We start from the raw sequence: 24,309 nt of genomic DNA, 5'->3' as shown, positions 1-24,309 counted from the left end.
GTTCAACACTGCATTTTACGGGACAGCACTTCCACACCTGACTGATCACCAGAATTGCTTGGGGGAGGTTTTTTTTTTTTTTTTTTAAGTTTTCTTTAAATATGGATTGAGGGCCCTGCTCCCAGAAATTCTGATTTTGTGGCCTGGGCTAGGGCCAGGAATCTATGTTTCTAAAAGCCTTCTAGATGATTTTGATGAGACAAAAAGTTAGAGATTCATTTCTAGACAGGAATCAGAGAAGAATAATTGTATCCAATAGGTCCTCTAATTTTGCTCAGAGATATTAACAACTCAACTTTCTCTCAGTTCCCAATTAGCTCTGCCTGACAGCTCTACTTTGACTCCTGTGCCATATACCTGCTCTCTGCCTGAAGCTTTTGTCTGTTGGACTCTCACATCTGTTATCCTTTGACTCCACACTCTGCAGCCTGTAAGCCAGGTCTTCCACAGTCTACACTCAGCCCAGACACCAGCTATAAGTTCTCTCTGGCTGTTAAGGAGGTGTCATTTCCAGTACCTCCATTCTTAGCCTTGCCTTGATCATACTCCAGCTATAAATGACTCAAGTTTAATTGCTGGAACTGAAACTGGAACTTCTGGTTCCAATATCTGCCATCAGCACTACTGCTGTCATTGTCCTGGCTGCTGCCCCTTCCTGAGAAATGTACCGATAATGTTAAGACTATGTCCTTTCTCCTTCAGATATAATTCTATCAGGAGCAATTGAGCTCTAGGTTCACAGGGGAACTGCCTTGATAAACACCATATTAAAATAAAAATTCCTCTTGAACAGTGATACTATAGACTCGAACAGCCTCCTGCTTATCTTTGCAAACACGAAATTACTAGAATCCCTGATTCAGGTAATTTTTCACTGCTTATATCAGCATCTTCTGTGGGTAGGCCACAGGAAAAATACATTTGGGCTAAGTCCAGAGATGGAATTTCTGAGGCACATCTTGCTTATCACAGGGTCTGCTTGATGTTGAACAAGTTTTCAGTAGTTCTGAAGTGAGGGCCTCTCATCCCCAATCAATTAAATACACCCAAAAATTACTGAGTTTGACAAATTCTACTGATAATTTCCTGAAAATGACTACTGCAAGTGATACCTAGTAGCTGATCATTCCCTGACCAAACCAGACTTCCCAGAAGGACCCTTATTACATCTGGTGCACCAGGAGTTGGGATGAGGAATATGTTGACCAGTAGTGGACCTTGGGAGAAGACAAGAAGGCACTTGGCCTCCTCTCAATACATATGAATTACCAGTTCATGCCCAAAGTTTGACGACCATGAACTGTCTTTTGCCCTTCAGGATAACAGTAATCATCCATGCATTTGCCTTCTGGCTCTGATACTGACTGCAGGCATTCCCACTCCATCTCTCATTGCTTTCTTCTGTACTCTATTCCTTCTTTAGGGACAAGTTGGAATAATACAGAGAAGTGGAGTATATTTTGAATGAGATGTTGAACACAGGATGCCTTGGTTACTTCTGGTACCTGATTTGGTGGGTTATATTTAAAAAATCATCATGATGCTATTTCTCCACCTTTAGAATGTTCCAAAGGCTGTCTAAGCCATCTACTTAGTGTCCCCAGGGAAATAATGGTCTTACAGCACCCATGACGAGGGTTTCAGAGAGGTGGTAACTGAACCACTTCAGAAATGCCAATAACTCCCACAGGCAAGGCCAAAGGTGATATATAGTATGTCTGTGTAGCTTTGTGACAATACCTCAGGAAACGCTCCCCAGGCTCTATTTTCTACCCTCCCTTTAGAATCTACTTTTCTCGCCCTGTGAATCTACTTTTCTTCCCCTGCTGTTAAGGTTTCTATCCTGTTGCTTGGTAACTGGTTTCTCGCTCTCTGTAGTCTGCACCAGTTGAGCTGTCTGCTTGGGTTCTCACTTCCAATTTCATCCCCGAGCATTTTCTTTCAGATATTTTTTGTCTCCACATTCTGTGGCCCCAAAATTAGTCATTCTTCACCCAGCTTACACACCAAAAATTCCCACCAAAATTTGAGACACTGTACCCCCACTTTGTTCAGAGAGAGAGAAACCACAATACAAACACATAAATAACTAATCCCAAAATAGTAAAATAAGTTCAATAGGGATCTTACCTATGAGCTTTTGTTAGGCAAGGATAAATTCCAACAGAGGGGAATAATAAAAATGATAACTCACATTTATACTGTTTAATCTTTTATATATATATATATCTATAATTTTGTTTAATTCTCACAAAAAACCTGTAATGTATTCATTCATTGAACAAATATTCAGGAACTAATTTTTTTTAATGACATCTGAAGACCTGCAGTTAGAAAACCAAAAGGAAGAACATGCCTGACACCTCTCAAGCTGAAAGAAATGAAGAAAAAACTCAAGGCTCGATTTGCAATATTGAAGGATTCTACAGGGAAAATATTAAATGACACAGGAAGCATCAAAAGAAGATGTAAGGAATACACAGAGTCCCAGTACCAAAAAGAATGGGCCGACATTCAGCCATTTCAGGAGGTAGCATATGATGAAGAACTGATGGTAATGAAGGAAGAAGTTAAAGCTGCACAGAAGACACTGGTGAAAAACAAGGCAACAAGAATTGACAGAATACCAAATGAGATGTTTCAACAAACAGATGAAGCACTAGAAATGCTTACTTGTCTATGCCAACAAATTTGGAAGACAGCTACCTGGCCAACCGACTGAAAGAGATCCATATTTACGTCTATTCAAAAGAAAGGTGATCCAACCGAATGTAGAAATTATTGAACAGTATCACATACGAGGAAAATTTTGCTGAAAATCATTCAAAAGCAGCTGCAGCAGTACATCAACAGGAAACTGCCAGAAATTCAAGCCAAATTCAGAAGAAGATGAGGAGCTAGGGATATCATTACTGATGTCAGATGGATCCTGGCTGAAAGCAGAGAATATGAGAAAGATGTTTACCTGTGTTTTACTGACTATGCAAAGGCATCGAACTGTGTGGATCATAACAAATTATGCATACTATTGTGAAGAATGGGAATTCTAGAACACTTGATTGTGCTCCTGAGGAACTTGTATATAGACAAAGAGGCAGTCATTCAAATAGAACAAGGGGATAGTGCATGGTTTAAAGTCAGAAAAGGTGTGCGTCAGGGTTGTATCCTTTCACCATACTTGTTCAATCTGTATGCTGAGCAAATAATCTGAGAAACTGGACTATATGAAGAAGAATGGGGCATCAGGATTGGAGGAAGATGCATTAACAACATGTAATATGCAGATGACACAACTTTGCTTGCTGAAAGTGAAGAGGACTGGAAGCACTTACTGATGAAGACCAAAGACTACAGCCTCCAGTATGGATTACACCTCAACATAAAGAAAACAAAAACCCTCACAAATGGACCAATAAGCCACATCATATAAACAGAGAAAAGACTGAAGTTGTCAAGAATTTCATTTTACTTATCAATCAGTGCCCAGGGAATCAGCAGTCAAGAAATCAAACGAAGTATTGCACTGGGCAAATCTGCTGCAAAAGCCCTCTTTAAAATGATGAAAAGCAAGGATGTCACCTTGAAGGCTAAGGTGCACCTGCCCCAAGCCATGGAGCTTCCAATCACCTCATAAGCGTGCAAAAGCAAGACAATGAATAAGGAAGACCCAGGAAGAACTGGTGCATTTAGAAACCATGCAGGCAAGAAGGCAACGGGATGACATATATAAAGCCTTGAAGGAAAAAAAAAAAATTTCCAGCCAAGTATCATATATCCAGAAACTGTCTCTCAAATATGAAGGGGAAATTAGGACATTTCCAGATAAACAGAAGTTTAGGGAATTTGCAAAAACCAAACCAAAACTACAAGAAATACTAAAGGAAGTCCTCTGGTTAGAAAATCAATAACATCAGATATCAGCCAAGACTAGAACACAGGACAGAGCAACCTGATATCAACCCAGATAGGAAATCACAAAAATAAATCAAGATAAAAACCACTCAAAACAGGGAAACAGAGATGTCATTATATAAAAGTTCACAACATTAAATCAGTAAAGAGGGACTAAGAAATGTAGTCATAGATCTGTCATATGGAGAGGAAGTCAAGGTGATATAAAGAGATAAAAGTTTGGTTTAAACTTAGAAAAATAAGGGTAAATATTAAGACAGCCACAAAGGAGACTAACAAACCTACACATCAAAATAAAATACAGGAAAAACATAGAGACTCAGCAAAAACAAAATAAACAACAATGAAAAAGAGGAAAAGACAATATACAAGGTGGCAGAGGTGACCATCTGGGATCCTAAGTGACCACCATGACATGGAAACACTATTTTAGTTATTTAGAGGTGAATTTTAAGTCCCTTCTGTACTATTGGTATAAGGAAAAAAAATTATTTCTCATGTGATAAATGGGGAAACTACTGCACCGTAAAACAAGTCACTTATTTGAGATTATGTGATAAACTGGTGCTACAGCTGGGGACAGGATTCAATTTCTGCATTCCTAACTTGGGGTATATTCCAGCTGCCTAGACCCATGCTTTCTTTAACAATGATTGGTAGCTGTTCTTTCTGCTAACTAATGGGATCCCAGGAAAGGAATTGTCTAGAGAAGCGTTATAGCAGGAAGGTCCTTTATTAGTAGCAGATTTGTGGTAACAGATAGGTCTCAGATCCACTGAAGACTATAAAAAGAAAGTACAGACAACTTAGAGAAATAGCAAGAGCTATTATTTTAAAGGTGAGTTGAAAAATGTATTTCCCGTTTATCAAATCAAGAGAGACGAAAATGTAGAAATCTCAGTGACGGGTAAGAGGGTGAGGGCCTATGAATGTGTGAAAGCGTAGAAGATGGAGTGTGAAGCAGAATATACCGAGCAGTGGAGTCAGCTCAAACGCAGCTAATGGGCAGAATGGAGGCAGCCTCAGTGATTTGTGAGAAGGGTTCTCTATAGCCAGACATGCTCTGACTAAGACACCTATGCAATATTTTATACATCCTGACTTTTGTACCTCTCTTCTGCCTAGGATGCTCTTTCTCATATTCTGTACACATCAAAACACTTTCCCTCTAACTTACATATATTTTCTTTTTGGAAGCACTCCCTGACTATTCCATGGGGTACATCCTTGTCTTTGTTCTCTCAGTGCCACATACATACTTTCAATGCCCTTTCTCGCCCTCTATCATAATTTTACCATAATTTTATGTTTACAAGTTTCTGTCTCACCCATTACATTTAGCTTCTTGAGCAGGGGCCATACGTTGCTCATCTGTGTCTCCCCACAACTGAGAAAATCAGGAGATCAATAAATAAATGAATTAAATCAATGAGTGAAATTGTCAAACTGCCCATTCTCCAAAGTAACGTTTTACTTCAAAATTAACTAAGAATATATTTACAACAATGGCAAAAAAATAGTAGCTACTGTGGCTGCTTATGTACAACCAAACACCTTGTGGGATTTGGTTTTCTGGTTTGGAGGTTTAGGGTCATGGTTTCGTAGGACCTCCCAATTAATTGGCCTAATAAAATAACATGTTTAGCACTTCTGTTTTACCTCCTAGTTTGTCGTGTACTGCCTGAGGTCTTAAAAGCTCAGAAGCGGCCATTCAAGACACAACGATTGGTCTCTATTCGCCTGGAACAACATAGGAAAAAGGAGATTCTGGAATAGGAGGAGGATGTGAAATAGCCGACTGCTTGCCTCCATGAACAACTGCCTCCTTTGCCATGAGACCAGAAGAACTAGACGGTGCCCAGCTACCATTACAGAATTTTTTTTTACTGTGCATTAAGTGAAAGTTTACAAATCAAGTCAGTCTCTTATTCAAAAATCTATATACTCCTTGCTGTGTACCCCTAGTTGCTCTCCCCCTAATGAGATGGCATACTCCTTCTCTCCATCCTGTATTCCCCATGTCCATTCAGCCAGCTTTTGTCCCCCTCTGCCTTCTCATCTCCCCTCCAGACAGGAGCTGCAAACACAGTCTCATGTGTCTACTTGAGCCAAGAAGCTCACTCTTCACCAGTATCATTTTCTGTCTTATTGTCCAAGCTAATCCCTGTCTGAAGAGGTGGTTTGGGGAATGGTTCCTGTCATGGGCTAACAGAAGGTCTGGGGACCATGGCCTCCAGGGTCCTTCTAGACTCAGCCAGACCATTAAGCCTGGTCTTTTTACAGGAATTTGGGGTCTGCATCCCACTGCTCTCCTGCTCTCTCAGGGGTTCTCTGTTGTGTTCCCTGTCAGGGCAGTCATCAGTTGCAGCCGGGCACCATCTAGTTCTTCTGGTCTCAGGATGATGTAGTCACTGGTTTATGTGGCTCTTCCTGAGTCTTGGGCTCATAAGTACCTAGTGTCCTTGGTGAGCTTCGTTCTCCTTTGCTCCAGGTAGGTAGAGATCAATTGATGCATCTTAGATGGCTGCTTGCTAGCGTTTAAAACCCCAGATGCCGCTGTCCAAAGTGGGATGCAGAATGTTTTCTTAACAGATTTTATTATGCCAGTTGACCTAGATGTCCCCTGAAACCATGGTTCCCCAAAGCCCCTCCCCTGCTATGCTGGCCTTTGAAGTATTCGGTTTATTTAGGGAACTTATTTGCTTTTGGTCTAGTCAAGTTGTGCTGACCTCTCCTGTACGGTGTGTTGTCTTTCCCTTCACCTGAAAAAGTTCTTGTCTACTGTCTAATTAGTGAATACCTCTCTCCTTCCCTCCCCACCCTCATAACCATCAAAGAATTTTTTTTTCTGTGTTTAAACTATTTCTTGAGTAATTATGATAGTGGTCTCATACAATATTTGTCCTTCTGCGACTGACTAATTTCACTCAGCATAATGCCTTCCAGATCCTCCATGCTATGAAATGTGTCAAGGATTCGTCGTTGTTCTTTATCGACTTGTAGTATTCCATTGTGTGAATATACCGTAATTTATTTATCCATTCATCCATTGATGGGCACCTTGGTTCCTTCCATCTTTTTGCTCTTGTAAACAGTGCTGTAATGAACATGGGTGTGCATATATCTGTTCATGTAAAGGCTCTTTTTTCTCTAGGATATATTCCAAGGGGTGGGATTGCTGGATCATATAGTAGTTCTATTTCTAGCATTTTAAGGAAGTGCAAAATTGATTTCCAAAGTGGTTGTACTATATTACATTTCCATTAGCAGTGCATAAGTGTTCCCGTCTCTCCACAGCCTCTCCATTTATTCTTTTGTGTTTTTTGGATTAATGCCAGCCTTGTTGGAGTGAGATGGAATCTCATTGTAGTTTTGATTTACATTTCTCTAACAGTTAATAATCATGAACATTTCCTCATGTATCTGTTAGCTGCCTGAATGTCTTCTTTCGTTAAGTGCCTGTTCATATCCTTTGCCCATTTTTTAAATGGGTTATTTGCCTTTTTGTTGTTGAGTTTTTGCACTATCATGTAGATTTTAGAGATCAGAAATGTCACTGCTAAAAACTTTTTCCGAGTCTGTAGGTAATCTTTTTACTCTTTTGGTGAGGTCTTTGGATGAGCATATATGTTTGATTTTTAGAAGCATCCAGTTGTTTGGTTTCTCTTCTGCATTGTTAGTAATGTTTTGTATACTGTTTACGCCATGTCTCTCCTTTTCCTTCCATGGTTTTTATTGTTTTAGATTTTATGTTTAGGTCTTTGATATATTTTGAATTAGTTTTTGTGTATGGTGTGAGATATGGGTCTTGTTTCATTTTTTTGCAGATGGATATCCAGTTATGCCAGCACCCTTTGTTAAAAAGACTGTCTTTTCCCCATTTAACCGACTTTAGGCCTTTGTCAAATATCAGCTGCTCATATGTGGATGGATTTATGTTTGGATTCTCAATTCTGTTCCATTGGTCTATGTAGCTGTTGTTGCACAATTACCAGGCTGTTTTGACTACTGCGGCAGTATAATAGGTTCTAAAATTAGGTAGTGTGAGACCTCCCACTTTGTTCTTCTTTTTTCAGTAATGCTTTATGTATTTGGGGCCTCTTTCCTTTCCATGTGATGTTGGTGATTTGTTTCTCCATCTCATTAAAAAACGTTGTTGGAATTTTGATCAGAATTGCATTGTATCTACAGATTGCTTTCGATAGAATAGACATTTTTACAACATTGTATCTCCCTATCCATGAGCAAGGTATATTTTCCCACTTATGTAGGACTCTTTTGGTTTCTTACAGTAGTGTCTTGTAGTTCTCTTTGCATAGGTCTTTTACATCTCTGGTTAGATTTATTCCTAAGTATTGTGTCTTCTTGGGGGCTACTGTTAATGGTATTGATTTGGTGATTTCCTCTTTGACATTCTCTTTGCTGGTGTAGAGGAATCCAGCTGATTTTTGTATGTTTATCTTGTAACCTGATACTCTGCTGAACTCTTCTATTAGTTTCAATAGTTTTCTTGAGTATTCTTTAGGGTTTTCTGTGTATAACATCACATCACCTGCAAATAGAGATACTTTTAATTCTTCCTTGCCAATCTGGATGCCCTTTATTTCTTTGTCTAGCCTAATTGCTCTGGCTAGGAACTCCAGCACAATGATGAATACGAATGGTGATAAAGGACATCCTTCCATTACCGAATATTTTGATGAAAGATTTCATAGAAGAATCCTGATCAGAAAGGGCAAAATTCAGAACTTAATTTCAAATTCTCATGGGTTCCACACTTCCTGGAGCCATGAAAGTTGGATGAACTGCTGAAACTATTGTCCTGAGATAATCTCTAAACCTTAAACCAAAAATATCCCCTGAAGTTTTCTTAAAACCAAACAACAGTTTAGCTTAATTAGTAAAAAATTTCTGCCTTGAGCATGACACATTTTTAAGATTTATCCATATGGAATTAAATTGACAACAGCAACTCCAAAGATTAGACAGGAACTTTAGGGGGCAGTGAATTGATGTTAATGAGGAAAGAACAACTCAGGAAAGGAGGGTGATCATGGTTGCACAACTCAAAGAATGTAATCAACGTCACTAAATGGTACTTGAAGAAACTGTTGAATTCATATATGTTTTGCTGTGTATGTTCTCAACAACAAGAAAAATAACACATATATATTTTTAAGTAAGTAAAATCTTATCATTTTGCTGTAAAACCTTCCAATGCCTTCATAATATACTCTGAATAAAACCCAAATCCTTATTATAATTTATAAGACCTGCATAATCTCTCCAATGTCATGTTCCCTCCAATCTCCTGTACTACAGTCTCACTACACTGTGTCTTGTTCCTTCTTTGTTCTGACATATGTCAAGGCCTTTATCACCTCAGATTCTTCACACATGCTGTTCCAACCACCTGGAAAGCTCTGTCTGCTGAAAATCCCCCTCATTTTTCAGGTCCTGGCTTAAACGGTACTTTATCAAAGAGGCATTCACTGACTACTCCTCCCAAATCTGAATTAGTTCTCCATGCTATTCTACCTCACATCACAGTTTGTAATTAGAAATTGTGTGATTATTTGTTTAATGCTAGTCTTTCCCACACCCCAGACTGTAAGTATTATAAAGCAGAATTTTTTGACCATTTTACTTACTAATCTAACTTTGGTACCAAGCACAATGTTTGGCATATAGCTGGTGGTCAAATGAAAAGATGGGTAGTAGATAGGTGTATAAATGGAAAGATGTCAAGGATATGTTCCTTTAAGTCACCTGGATTACCTCACCCTTGCTTGACTTGGTCATTCTTAACATTGATCAAGCAGAGCAAGGATCAAACTTCTTAGGGCTCCATATCTTTAATATCTTGTTATTCTTCCCACCCAGCCCACCACCTCCAGCATGATAAGAGCTTGGACCAAAAATAAAGATACTAAAACAGAGCCAAAAAAAAAAAATTTGTTTCTCTGTTTCCTGGTTGTTTATGTTCCCATCTGTTCACCTACTGAGCACCTGGTAATCCTCTATCTGATCACAACGTTTTTGTTTTGTTTTTCATGTTCCAGAATCTTCTCATGTATTGAGGTGAGGATGTGGTTGGGGAAAAAAAAAAAAAAAGGTAGATTCAAGATGAAGAAGAAAAAAGAAAGGGAAAGGCAGAGAGAAAATACCTTCCTGTCACTTCAGCAGACACAGCCTTACATAGCATTAAGGCAGTGGTCCCACAACTTGGCTGTATATTGGAATCACTTGGGGGGGATTTAAGAACCCCAATATCCTGGTCCAGATCTAGCCCAATTAAATCAGAACTTCTGAGAGTAGGAGCCAGGAATCAGTAATTTTTTTTATTGTGGTAAAATACAAGGAATCAGCACTTTAAGTGATCTCTAGGGAATTCCAATGTGCATCAAAGTTTGGGCATTACTGGGCTGTTGGTACCCAGAGCCTTTGTGGAAGACTGCTGCCATATGACTTCCTCAATCTACCTCCAGATCCAAAGCTATTCTGTGAAAATTTATATTAAGCCTAAATTTTATTGGCCCTCTTGGAAAGTGAAAGGCAATAGTTTTCTCGTTGCCATATGCTGCCCGTGCCCACCAATGATCCAGAAAACATCCATAAACATCTTAATATCTTCCCATTTTCTTAGTTAGGTGTTAATGCAAGACAGTCCACCTCACAGTTTTCAATGACAAATAGTGAGGTTTAGACAAAGTTCAGAACAGTTAATTTCAAACATGCTGAGTCTCTCAGCCCCTGGCCTTGTTCTGACTGATGATATTGAGCTTTTCCATCGTCTCTTTCCACAGATGTAGTCAATTTGATTTCTGTGTGCTCCATCTGGTGAGTTCCATGTGTATAGTTACTACAGTGATGTTCTAAGAGTTGACAGACACTTGGCCAGGAAGAGAGAAGTTATTTTGTATATGGAAGCGAATCCAGAATCTTCCAAAACCAATCAGAAAGATCACCCACTGAAATAAAAGATTAGAACTAATTTGTAATGCTCAGAGGAAAGAAACTCAGCTTTGCAAAAACCTCATTGGTCAATAGACTACTGCAGGCATCTTATGAAACTTGTAGATGACAATGGCCAAGGAAATGACCTTAAAGTAATAACTGACCTCCAAGTCCGGGTCGCAGCCGGTTGTCATAGCCATCCAGAAGACGATCTAAGATTCTGGTAAAGATAGTGATGTTGTCAGTGCTGTCATCAGGAATATCTGGGGCATGTTTAGGAGAGAGTCTGAGACAGTGCAAGGAAAGAGAAGAAAACAATCATTCTTAGTGGGAAAGAACTGCATGTCTAAACTTTTTAATTCAACAAGACTTCTATCAACAGACTGAGAAAATTGACTAGCCCTATATCTTAAGCAAAACAGCAAACACTTCCTGTTTGTCACAACGGTTGCCTGTGTAGAAGGCAGACAGTGGTCACTGTACTTGCACTCTTACTCCAGCACTGGCACGAAAAGACACAAATTAAAATGAAGCTAGTAATCTTTCCCCTGCTTCACTTACAGGGTTCTTAAGAGAATCAAATGGCAAAATGGACACACATGGAAGGAAAAAGGGACATAAGCTTAAAGACTCTGGACACACGCATTTTAATTTATTAATTCTGTGACCTTAAGCAAGCCATGTAACACCTCTAGTAATAGCTTTATCATCACTAAAATGAAAATAACTTCACAGATATGTTGTATTAATATTAAAGCATACAATATATTAAAATTGCCAGGCTTAATGCCTAACATCTGGAAGTATTCAAAGTTTGTTTTCTTCTTTTCTAAGCAGTATTTTATGCACTGGAATGTATTATTCAAAGGTAAATATTAACGACAAAGCATTAGCACCCTTTTCAGCCAAAAAGCATAAGGAAATCTTTTAGTCAGAGAGGCCCTGGAACCTAGTAAAGAGCAGAGATGAATGGACAGATAACTAGAAGTGATACAGATGCCTCATTGAGAAGGGGGAAGGAAGAAGGAAACTGTAGCGTGGAGCTAACAAACTGACATCAATATGCCAAAGAGATAAATTACAGACATCCTGTCAGGTGACAGTTCCACCCTTGGCTCAATCCACTAACGTTCTGGATCCACTTTACATGGGCTGTGAGGAGGGAGGCTGTGGCAGCTTGAATGATTTTGTGCAAACCTCTTTCTTATTATCCTTTAACTCTCATTGTGGGAAATCTTGACCCTGGTTAGTCTAACTCAGTTTCTGGGAATTAGGTCTATGAATTGAACAAAAAACCATTTCTTAGATTACTGGGAGGGGAGAGATAGGAGAATCCTCATAGTAAACGAAACCAAACCCAGTGCCGTCGAGTCAATTCGGATTCATAGTGACCCTATAGACAGAGTAGAACTGCCCCATAGAGTTTCCAAGGAGCGCCTGAAGGATTTGAACTGCCGACCCTTTGGTTAGCAGCCGTAGCACTTAACCAATACGACACCAGGGTTTCCAATCCTGATAGAGTCAGAGACAAAGTATAAATGGGGTCAGAGAGTAGCTACTCCAGGTGGATTTATAGATGAGAATACTGAGGTCCCTGGAGATAATTTTTAATTACTCTGATAACTAATGAGAGAACTAGAATTTGGATCCAAAATCCCCAGATATGAGGCCAAAACACTGAGCTGTCTCTTTTACTGAAATTCTAACTTCCATGAGAATGCATGACCATCCCCTGCTGACTCTGTAATGACACGTTATCATCATTCTTCACTAATAACTTTAAAACTTTTAAGTCAGAATCAATGCTAAATGTCACTCCAAAATGATTTTCAATAGATTGCTCTGATTTTACACTTGATTACTGATAGTTTTTTTTCTCCTGATATACATTAAATTATTGCATGGGCAGCTGGAAGAGTTTAATCTAGAACCCAAATCAGGACTCTTCTCAGTAACTGAACCACAACAAGTTAAAAATGCTGTAGTTTATGCCCATCCAATTGTAGTTTGAGGGAAGAAGTTTCAGGAGTATGTCAGTATTGTGGACCACCTCAGGGATCATCTCATTCTTTCCCTTCATTTTGAAGATGGAACACCCTGGAGAAGGACATCATGCTTGGTAAAGTAGAGAGTCAGCGAAAAAGAGGAAGACCCTCAATGAGAGGGATTGACACAGTGGCTGCAACAATGGGCTTGAGCATAACAACGATTGTGAGGATGGCACAGGACCGGGCAGTGTTTCCTTCTGTTGTGCATAGGATTGCTATGAGTCGGAACTGACTTGACAGCACCTAACAACAACAACAACAACACACCTAAGGCACAGAAGACATGTGATTATTAAGTTGATGACATCAATGCAATAACTACGTTTATTGTACTTCATATCTGTCCTTACTGATTGGATTAAATATGATAATAATCCATAACTAAAACATGAAAATGATGTTACTAATAAATTAACTGTAGGTTAGGCAGGTTTCACACTTTTCCAGTCCTAAAGATGGAATAATGGTAAGTCCACAGGACTGCAGCAAATGACCAGAGTTTTAGCCCTGATTCTACCACTAAGTGATTATGTCACCTTCTACATGTGAAATGGGGATAATAATACCCTACTTAAGAAAGTTTGGGGGAGAAGAAAGTAGACAAGATTATAAATGCAAAATTGTTTTAGAAATAGGAAGGCTCAGTATCTCTCTGAGGGATGATTATTCCTTCCTCCCCCCAAACTCCTGAAAAAGCAATGGGGAACATTTTAAGCTATGCAGCAAAGTCAAGCTCGCTGACCCACTGGGGATTCGGTCCAGGATTTTGGCAATAACAGCACTAGTTCAACCGCACTGGGGCTCCATGTGTGTTTACATTAGGGGGAAACAGGAGAGGCACAGACGTGCAGTTGCTGAAGTACTTCATACCACAACCCAAAGACGGGGGGAATTTACATTATTAAAAGGATGGTGTTTTTCCTGATGCTGCATTATCTCCTGGGGGAGAACAGATTTTTAAGAAGAAAAAAAAATTAATATTAAAGTGTAGGTCAGGCTTCTGTACCTCTCACAAACCTTCCACAATTTTTCACTACTTAACATATAAAATTCCAACTCCTTAGCCTGACATTCACAACCTTCTGCAATCTGTTCCCAATGTACTTTTTCAGCTGCAAATTCCACTACTCTCCTCTCTGACCAGAAATCATAGCCAAATCATATTACTCACCATTTACCAACACTCCCCCATGTTTTCATTTTCCAATCCCAGTCCTTTGCATAAGTGGAAAGGTCTAGCTAAAGCTTCAGCACTAGGGATGTCAGTTATATACTGGGAAGGGAACAAGAAACACCTGGAATTCAATAATAAACATTCTAACATCTTTACAGAAGCTGCTTGAAGAAAAAAAAATAAACCTGATTTCTGGCTAGAATATGCCCAATTCATCTAAAAAAGACAGCTGTCCTTTTTAAAATAGCTTTTATAGACTTTTTTTTTTATAGACTGGTAATGAAACTGAAGATGTTGTTGTGTGCACACACTCAGCATGTGCCCTACCTGCTCACACTCACTTTATTTGCTGAGTTTAAATGAAATAAAAATCAAGTCCTTCATGACTTCTTAGTATCTGAAAGCCATTGCTTCACAGACACGCACAAGAAGACCAGACTAGTATATGCTGTTGTTGTGAATGATAAACTAATAAGGGACTAGACCTTAGAGATGCGATTCAATATATGAACGTAAGCAGAAATGCCCCAACTTAAACCAGAGTGTGTTCCAAACATTTGCAAAGAATTAAGAGCACATTCTTCCTCTGAAACTGTGTCATAATGACCAGCTAGTGTTCCAGGCAAGACTACACAAGTCTTTATTTCTCATAATTTACTTGAATAATAGTAACCATAATGCCAATGGACAAGTACTCTTTCAGCAACATTTCCAGTGAAGGTGAAGTGGACATTCATAGGCCAGACTGAGAGCCATTTATAACACTGTCTGCACGTAGAAATGAATTCTAATTCCAACAGAAAAGAAGGAAAAATCACAGGACTAGGAATATTCTCTCCCCCACTATTATTTGCTCTCTACCCTACACCCACAGCCATGCTCATGTAATGGTAGCTACTGGCCACCAGCTCGCAGCCTCTCTCAATCAATCCTGCTGGCTGGTATCCCTGCAATTGAGAGGCCTGGCAGTCATCATCTTAACCAAGTGATCACATTAAGCATCAGCATCAGGACCTTGCCTCCTAACCTGACACAATCGGAAGTCACAGCATCACCTGTGAAGTAGTCTTGATCCCAACCTCAAATGTCCAGCACTGTCTCATGTCCCATAGGCAACATTTCCCCTTCAAAAGGGAAAATGGGGGGCCAAATAATATTTCTTATTCCTCCAGGCCCTATAAGAAAACTTCACTTGCACAATTTTAACACAAGCCGGCCAGCAATATGGCTGAGATAGTCTTAAGTGTAGATATTCTAGCTATGTGAGCTTTGGCAAGTTACTTGACCTTCGGTGCCTCTGTATTTTATCAGACAAATGGAGATAATAGCAGCACCTAGCTAGCAGATCTGTTACAAAGATTATCTGAATTAACATATATAAAGCACTCTTGGTACATAATAAAGGAGCCCTTGGTACATAATGAAGGATTCAGCAGTTCAAATCCACCAGCAGCTTCTTGGAAACCCTATGGGGCAGTTCTACTCTGTCCTATAGGGTTGCTATGAGTTGGAATCGCCTCAGTGGCAACAGGTTTGTTTTTTGGGTTTTCTTTTCTGTACTTTTTTTTTGGTACATACTAAGAGCTATTTAAATATGAGCATTAAACTAACAAGACGGAATATGACAGCTGTAAGTCAAGTCTTGAACTGAGTTTCAAAAAAATATAATTAGAGAGCAAACTTGGGTGTCCAGTTTGAAGGAATGTCTGGAAAATCATATCATGTGAGAATAGTTGAAAGAAATGAGAGGCCGTAGACAAGAAAGCATGGAGTAGCTCTGAGAGCTGCTCTGTGGCAGAGGAAGCAAATGTTGCCCATGGCCTATAACTAGTAGGCATTATAGAGAAAGGCGGGCTTCAGCTCAATTTAGGAAGCGCTTTCCCTCACCTAGATCTAAGTCCTGTGGTAGTAATGCAGTTTGTCATGAAAGGGCTTCAAACTGGTAGATCCACCATTTAGCATAATGCAGGAGGGATATTTGTCCAGGATAGGAGCTTAGAACTGACAGCCTTTCAGGCCACATATCTTGTTCTGAAAATCTGAGGTTTGATGACACAATGCTAAGAGTCTCTGATGCATTGATTCTGTAATAGAGATTATATGTATATGGAAGGGACTGGACTTTCCACACTTATACCTCAAATCACAGTAAAGATTCATGTGGCATAAGATGCCAGTTAATTCTTAGATTAACAGAACTTTCAAGATAAACACAGAAGATTATATGAACTGACACATTTGGTGCAGTGGCACCAAGTCTGACCATCTGTGTGACATGAAAACAAATAAGCAACCCCCCAACCATCTCCTGTTCCGTTCATAGTGTCTGCTGTCCTCATTGCCACTATCAGTATAAAAGACCATCACCATATACTCTTGATCCAAAAAAGTATTGCTATAGTGCCACCAGCCTCCAAAATCATGGTCTCCACTCTAGTCTTTTTTTTTTTTTTTTACTATCGTTGGTTATGTTTAACATCATTAAAATATTTCAAAATTAACTATGGTCACTGAATTGAAAATGTGGGATTTCAGCAAAATTTTAGAATCTTTCTGATAAAATATGCTGGGACTCTGAAGCAACACTGAGAAAGATGTAAGAAAAATATTATTTCCATGTTAAAGAGGAAGATACAGCTTCTAAGAGGTTGCTGAGGGTCCCAAAGGTGAATATCCCCAAATTCACCCAATTCTTTTTGATGAATGTTTTAAAAATTGTTTCAAATTTTTTTTTAACTTTTTTTCCAATATTTTTATCTTGGTTTGGTTTAGAAACTCTAGCAATATAATCTGCATACCACTCTCTAGTCCATACTTCTATCGTAGATTTTTTTTTAATGTTTTAAAAAATTTTATTGTGCTTTAGGTGAAAGTTTCCAATGCAAATTAGTCTCTCACTCAAAAATTTATACACAAGTTGGTCTGTGACATTGGTTGCAATCCCCGCAATGTGTCAGTATTCTCCCCCTTTCAGCCCCGGGTTTCCCTTGTCCATTCATCTAGTTTTCCTGTCCCTTCCTGCCTTCTTATCTTGCCTTTGGGCAAGAATTGCCCATTTGGTCTCGCATACCTGATTAAACTAAAAAGCACGTTCCTCAAGTGTGTTACCATTTGTTTTACAGGCCTGTCTAATCTTTGGCTGGAAAGTACACTTTGAGAGCGCCTTTCAGTTTTGTCCACTCTAGTCTTGAATGTACAAACATAAGGCCTTGTGCCCAATATCCTTCATTTGGTCTTCCACATATGTTATCTATTCTTTTCCACCTGGTTTCCTTTCTTAGAAGGCTGACCTGTATAAACTACATCAATACAGCTCCCCTGCCCTCTGGCTTCAAGTTGGGTTTGGCATCCTTGGCCAAAGATTAGAGTGAGAAAGTAAAGTCTAGGCATTTAACCCCCGGGCTTTCTCCCTAAGAAATCTCCTCAGGCTGACTGTTTCCTACACTAAAGGTCTTCGCACCTCTCAAAAAAATCTGCTTTACATGGTATGTCTGCTGCTGCTGCCTTTAGGTTCTTGCTCTATCCCTTTGTGATTCCCCTACATCCAGCCCGTATCTTTATAAACAATCCCTTTGCAAATCCACCATCCTCAAAGAATCGTAATTGAAATGCCCCATCTTTTTTCTTTGGGACCCTGACTGATACAGCTCTCCAGTTTCAACCAATTACAATCAGATCTGAGCAAAGAAGCCATTTGGCACTAACTTGCTACTTTAGTTATTTTGTAGATTGATCCATTATGAAATTGCTTATATTTGACCATCGTAACACAGAAAAATGGCACTTTCATAATGGTTGAATTTAATACTGTTTGCATATATAGCTCTCATTTTCTGATGGTCAAAATACTGGACCAAGAAGCAGGATCATAAGAAATTTCTTTATTACATGAAGCTGAAATTGTTCCCGTAGCATTTCCTCAAGAATATGGATCTGACATCTAAGATGCATCAATTGGTCTAACCTTCCTAGAGCAAAGGAGAATGAAGAACACCAAAAACCTAAGGTAGAGATGAGCCCAAGAGACAAAAAGGGGCACATAAACAAGAGACTCCATCAGCCTGAGACTGGAAGAGCTAGATGGTGCCTGGCTACCACCGTTCACTGCCCTGACAGGGAACACAACAGAGAATCCCTGATGGAGCCAGAGAAAAGTGGGATGCAGATCTCAAATTCCCGTAAAAAGACCAGGCTTAATGGTCTGAGACTCAAGGAACTCTGAGGGTCATGGTCCCCAGAACCTTTGTTAGCCCAAGATTGGAACCATTCCCGAAGCCAACTCTACAGACAAGGATTGGACTGGCCTGTAAGACAGACAATGATACTGGTGGTGAGTGAGTTTCTTGGCTCAAGTAGACACAAGAGGCTATGTGGGCAGCTCCTGTATGGAGAGGAGATGAGAAGGCCGAGGGGGACAGGAGCTGGTTGAATCGACATGGGGAATACAGGGTGGAGAGGAGGGGTGTGCTGTCACATTAGGAGGAGAGCAGCTGGGAGTGCATAGCAAGGTGTGTTTAACTTTTTGTATGACAGGCTGACTTTATTTGTAAACTTTCATCTAAAGCACAATCAATCAATCGACCAAACAACAGAATGTGGGTCTGAGAATCAGAGGATTGATGTTCTAGACCTGCCTATACTATTAATTTGCTCTATGAACTTGAGTAAGACAGTTTCACAGTCTGGACCTCAGTTTCTTCACGTACAAAGTAAAGAATCGGATTAAATGCTCTCTATGAGTTTTTCCATCTCTGTTGCTGTTGTTGCTGTTAGGTGCAAGTTGGTTCTGACTCACAGCGACCATATGCACAACAGAACGAAACACAGCCTGGTCCTGTGCCATCCTCACAATCGTTGTTATGCTTAAGTCCATTGTTGCAGCCACTGTGTTAATCCCTTCATTGAGGGTTTTCTTCTCTTTCACTGACCCGCCACTTTACCAAGCATGATGTCCCTCTCCAGGGACTGATCCCTCCTGACAACATGCCCAAAGTATGTGAGATGTTGTCTCGTCATCCTTGCTTCTAAGGAGCATTCTGGTTGTACTTTCCATCTCTACTACTCTAAAATCCCAGAATTCCATCCCTCTAACTATACTGTTAACCCGTTAAATCCTTTGCCGTCAAGCCAATTCTAACTTACAGCGACCCTATAGGACAGAGTAGAACTGCCCCATAGGATTTCCAAGGAGCAGCTGGTGGATTTGAACTGCTGACCTTTTGGATAGCAGCCAAGCTCTTAACCACTGAGCCACCAGGATTCCAGCTATACTGTTAGTTCCTGGAAAACAGGTACATCTTCTCAGAGTATTATCCAAAGATTCCTTATATCAGAATCATCTGGGACATTTGATAAAATGCAGATTCATAGGCCCTATCCCCAGGGCTACTAAGTTACAATGTGTGGAACTTGCTTCCCGGCTTACACACACAGAACACTGAGAACCACTGCTTCTAGCACATGATTTGTACTAAGTAGTGGTCAATAAGCCATTATTGATCGTTGATGCCGCTGTGGCAGTGAACCCAGCCGATTCAATTGAATAAGCCATCAGAGGTAGGCAAAATAATGCAGTAAATAGATTTTTTTTGCCACATAAAAACATCATCAAGAAAGCATGAAAACAAACAAAAAGAAGCTGCAGCTTGGCTAAGTATCAAAACTACCAGCATATACCATATATTTTAAACTTGTCTTTATTTCCTTATTTCTACCAAATACAAATAAAGTACCAACCTCAATATTCAAAGTCAGGCTTATAGTAGTCTCATCATTCCAAAGCATTAATTGCACAGAACTTGGAAGAAAGTAAACAGAAAAAAGTTTCTAAATTCAAGAAACATGCAGTCATCAAGCACTTCACTATCTTTTCAGACAGGATCCCTTGGCCTCCTCTTTAACATAATTACTAAAAGCCTTGGCTCTCTGATTTTCTAAGCACAAAGAGATGAGAAATTTGAAACCAACAGGCATAATGTAAAGAAGAAAACTGACAACAAACACTAAAGATGGAGATACAACAAGAAAAAAAGCAGATATAGAATGAACATAATGAATGTTCTTTATGATGATCATAACTGACTAAGAAAAGGGCCAATTCTGTACAAAATCCTTGTTTAGGATTCTAAGGAAATATATAATACATTTTCAGCAAACTTTATTCTTGGACTTAAAAAGGTTATAGCGCTTGAAGAGGCAAGGTTCATTTATTTAGAATCTTCATCTTATTTAGAACATCTATCATGACCCAAAAATCCTCACAACTGGACCAATAAGCAACAAAATGATAAATGGAGAAAAAACTGAAGTTGTCAAGAATTTCATTTTATTGGATACACAATCAACACCCGTGGAAACAGGAGTCAAGTAATCAAACGACTTATTGCATTGGGTAAATCTGTTGCAAAAGACCTCTTTAAAGTGTTGAAAAGCAAAGATGTCACTTTGAAGAGTAAGGTGCACCTGTCCCAAGACATGGTATTTTCAGTTGTCTCATATGCATGCAAAAGCTGGATGATGAATAAGGAAAATAGAAGAATTGACACCTTTGAATTATGGTGTTGCTGAAGAATATTGAACACACCATGGATTACCAAGGGAACGAACAAATCTGTCTTGGAAGAAGTACAGCCAGAATGCTCCTCAGAAGCAAGGATGGTGAGACTTCACCTGACGTACTTTGAACATGTTATCAGGAGGGATCAGTCCCAGGAGAAGGCCATCACGCTTGGTAAAGTAGAGGGTCAATGAAAAAGAGGAAGACCCTCAACGAGATGGATTGACACAGTGGCTGCAACAATGGGCTCGAACACACCAATGATTGTGAGGATAGTGCAGGACTGGTCTGTGTTTCATTCTGTTGTACATAGGGTTGCTCTGAGAGGAACCAACTCAGTGGCACCTAACAAAAACATCATGGCCCAATGAAGTAAGATACATGAGGAGTTAATAGAGCATAATTGGTTTGGTTTTCAGTTTGAAGGAAAGAACAAAAAGGGCCTCATATGCCAAGATTCTAAGGATATATAAGCCCAGTTCTGTAGCCCTTCGTCTCAGAGATTACTGTGAAAATGCTGATGTAAGATGGAAAGACTTGGAGTACATTAAGATAATCAACTCTGCAGAAATAATTAGGAGCAAGTCCTACTTCAAGGCACATGCTTCCAAGAATACGGGACAATAGCCAAATGGAAAAAGAAAAAAAGGCACTACCAAAGAATAAAACTCCCTACGTAATACCGAAATATTTCAAGGCTAAGGGGTCATTTCTAGAAATGATATTTACTGAATGAGCTCTTAAAATCTGAAAGAAGTTCAGCAGAGATGGAGAACATAGAGTTTGGTGGCAAAAGAACGAAGAAATAAGGCTAACAAGGTACTTACAGGTTGGTTCACAACGGGCCTTATAAATCACATTAAGGGATTTGGACATTATTCTAGAGACAATAGGATGTCATTAAAGGGAACAGACTAGGTATGACTCAACATGCATCATAGAAGAAACACTCCAACTACAGAGTGGAGATCAGTTTGCATGGGAACAAGACTTTAGAAAGTAAGACCAGTTAGAGGCTCTTGCAGTGGTCTAAGTAGGAAACAACATTGGATTAAATTAGGGTGACAGCAGGAAAGGTGGAAAAAGTAGATGAGTTCAAGGGATACGTGGGAGGCAAAATGACAGATCTTGGTAATTGATTCAATATGGAAAGTGAAGGGTAGAAAATTGCCAAGAATGATTACAAGTTCCTGGCTTTAGCGACCAGGTGCATGGTGATACATTTCACTGAAACGGGAAAATGAAACAGGAGCAGGTTCAGTTTCTTTCTGTTTGTTTTTTTTTTTGGGGGGGGGGAGATGGAGATGATGAGGCAACAGTAGTTTTGCACTTGCCTGCTTTAAGGAGTTTGTGGAATAGCCAAATGGACATGTCCAATAGATAGCTGGATAAAGAGGTCTGACACAAGTTAGGAACAGAGATTCAAAGGACAGTCACTGGCAAATATAACAATGCCATGTGAATGGATGAAATCACTTAGGGAAGACCTGTATGTTAGGAAGAGTACCTCCAACAGAAAAAAGAAAAACACCAACACCTGAGAGATGAACACAAGAACAGAAGACTACAAAAGAAATTATAAAAGATGCTTAGTATTACAAAAGAGATTGTAAAGATTTTTATATCACAAATCAAAGTATTGTGGAAAATATTGCAGAAAGCATAGCCATAAAAGTATGACGAAAATGAGGTATAATATTTACTATTGGTACCATGCCCAGATCCCATTTTTTGAGCCAGTTGTACCCATTCCCCAGTTACCATAGGTAAAAGGGAGCCATCTCTTCCTAAAATGCCTGGGTGGGTACCCCTTCCTCCAGTGGGCCCACAGGCAATGACTGATACATACAAAAGCCCAGACCCCTTGCCTCAAGGTAGGACAAATCTGTGGTGCCATTCAAGTTCAAATCTACCCATGGGGTCAAACTGAGGCAAGGCTTCAAAAGAAATCACACCTTTCCTTTACTTCTTCCCCTTAGCTACCTTGATTCCTTACTTCCTTATAAGTTTCTCCTGAGAGCATTTCCTCACTAAATCATTTGCTCAAGAATCCTCATCTCAGGCTCTGCTTCTAGAGAACTTAGTCTAAGACATCAGGAAATTGTGGTGTCTTTGAAATCAAAGAAGGAATTATTCTTAAACTATATATTTATATTTTATGCATGTTTCTATATACATGTTTTATTTCATAATAGAAGAATGTTAAGAAGAGAGGGAGGAGTCAACCATTTTGAATACTGCTACATGTTACTAAAGAAACTGAGTAATACAAGGACAGACAAGTGTTCCTTTTAGCAACACAGCCAACATCAGTGATCATGGTCATAGGTGTTGCCTTCGAGTAGCGGAATAGGAAGTCAGACAGCAACAGGTAGAAAAATGAGTGGGAAGGGAGGAAGTAAAGACAATTATGTACAGCATCCCTTTGGTAAGTATGGTTGCAAAGGGGAGGAAAGACATAATGCACTACCTGGAATGAAGACTTTTTTTATTTAAGATGGGAGGTTCTTGATCACATTTAAATGCTAATGGAACAGATCCAATAGAAAGGGACGGGTTGAAAATATATGAAAGAGTGACAATTAAAAGTAAAAGGCTAGATTAAAAACAAACAAACCCATTGCCCTCGAGTAAATTCTGATTCATAGTGACTGTAAAGGACAGAGTAGAACTGCCCTATTGGGTTCCCAAGGAGCACCTGGTGGATTCAAACTGCTGATCTTTTGGTTAGCAGCCACAGCGCTTAACCACTACACCACCAAGCCTAGCTAGAACTACTTTTAAGATGTTACAGAGGGGATTCAAGTCAGCTAGGGAGCTTGAGATCTCTTTCCACCTTGAGAGTCTGAGTTGATTATTCTTTGCCCAATACAATGTATTGTCTAAGTTTCAGGGACCAGAGTACTTGGGTTCATCTGGGGGGGGGTGGAAATCAGAGGTTTTGGGCTGAGGCAAACATTTATCATAAATGGTTCTTACCCGCCAATATCCTGCTTCACAAAGTCCCCAGGTTCTTGTCGTCTTGATTCACCTTGACCAGTTGCTTCTGGGAAAATGTTGATCAGGAAGAGAAGCCCAAGGCTGCTCACGTAGAAGTTACTCATTTGTTTGAGTATCATCTTCTTGGGCACCAACCTGTGAGATCCACAGTTCAGGGAAAGAGAAAAGGGAAAGGTGTAGAAGACAAAGGGGTAGAGGAGAAAGAGGTTAAAAAAAAAAAAAAAAAAAGGTTTTGTTCAACTCTATTAGAGCCTATCCCACTTCTCTGATACATACTCCATGCTTAATATGACAGCCCTCTTTCTCCAACTAACCAATCCCACAAAAATTCACACCCAATATACCACCCTCCTGAAAATACCCAGAGCCCATCCAAGAAAGGATGTAAAGGGCAATGTAAAGAGCACTAGCTCAGTTGTCAGGAGTCCTCGGTTCTAATTTCCTCTTTCCCTGTCTCCCTGTGTGACTAGGTGACCCTCAGCATACTTCCCTCAGCATCAGTTACCTCTTAGCGTAATCCAAAAGCTGCAAATAACCTCTCATATCTTCATTTTATGTGCTTCCAACTCCCTGTTTGATCTTTAGTATCACAAAGGTCTGTGCCATAGGTTGTAGAAAATCCAAGGATATTAATACCTGGAGTCTCTTTATAGTATTTTGGG

The 24,309-nt window shown here is 39.6% G+C and overlaps 1 protein-coding gene across 2 annotated transcripts in view; it reads right to left on the bottom strand.

Moving 5' to 3' along the window:
• The window catches only part of GABRA3 (gamma-aminobutyric acid type A receptor subunit alpha3), a 173,721-nt gene extending 149,855 nt beyond the window's left edge, over positions 1 to 23,866 (bottom strand). For both annotated transcript variants that reach the window (XM_049872781.1, XM_049872782.1), the window contains exons 1-2: positions 23,627 to 23,866; positions 11,034 to 11,155 (exon numbers count right to left, since the gene is read on the bottom strand). In XM_049872781.1, the coding sequence (XP_049728738.1) occupies positions 11,034 to 11,155; positions 23,627 to 23,766 (262 nt within the window). In that variant the 5' untranslated portion in view covers positions 23,767 to 23,866. The remainder of the gene's footprint in view (positions 1 to 11,033; positions 11,156 to 23,626) is intronic.
• Between the last annotated feature and the right edge of the window lie 443 nt (positions 23,867 to 24,309).

The sequence above is a fragment of the Elephas maximus genome, chromosome X (genome assembly GCF_024166365.1).
Source record: "Elephas maximus indicus isolate mEleMax1 chromosome X, mEleMax1 primary haplotype, whole genome shotgun sequence".
In the NCBI taxonomy this organism is placed as follows: Eukaryota; Metazoa; Chordata; class Mammalia; order Proboscidea; family Elephantidae; genus Elephas; species Elephas maximus.
This window is presented reverse-complemented; position numbering and strand designations above follow the sequence as displayed.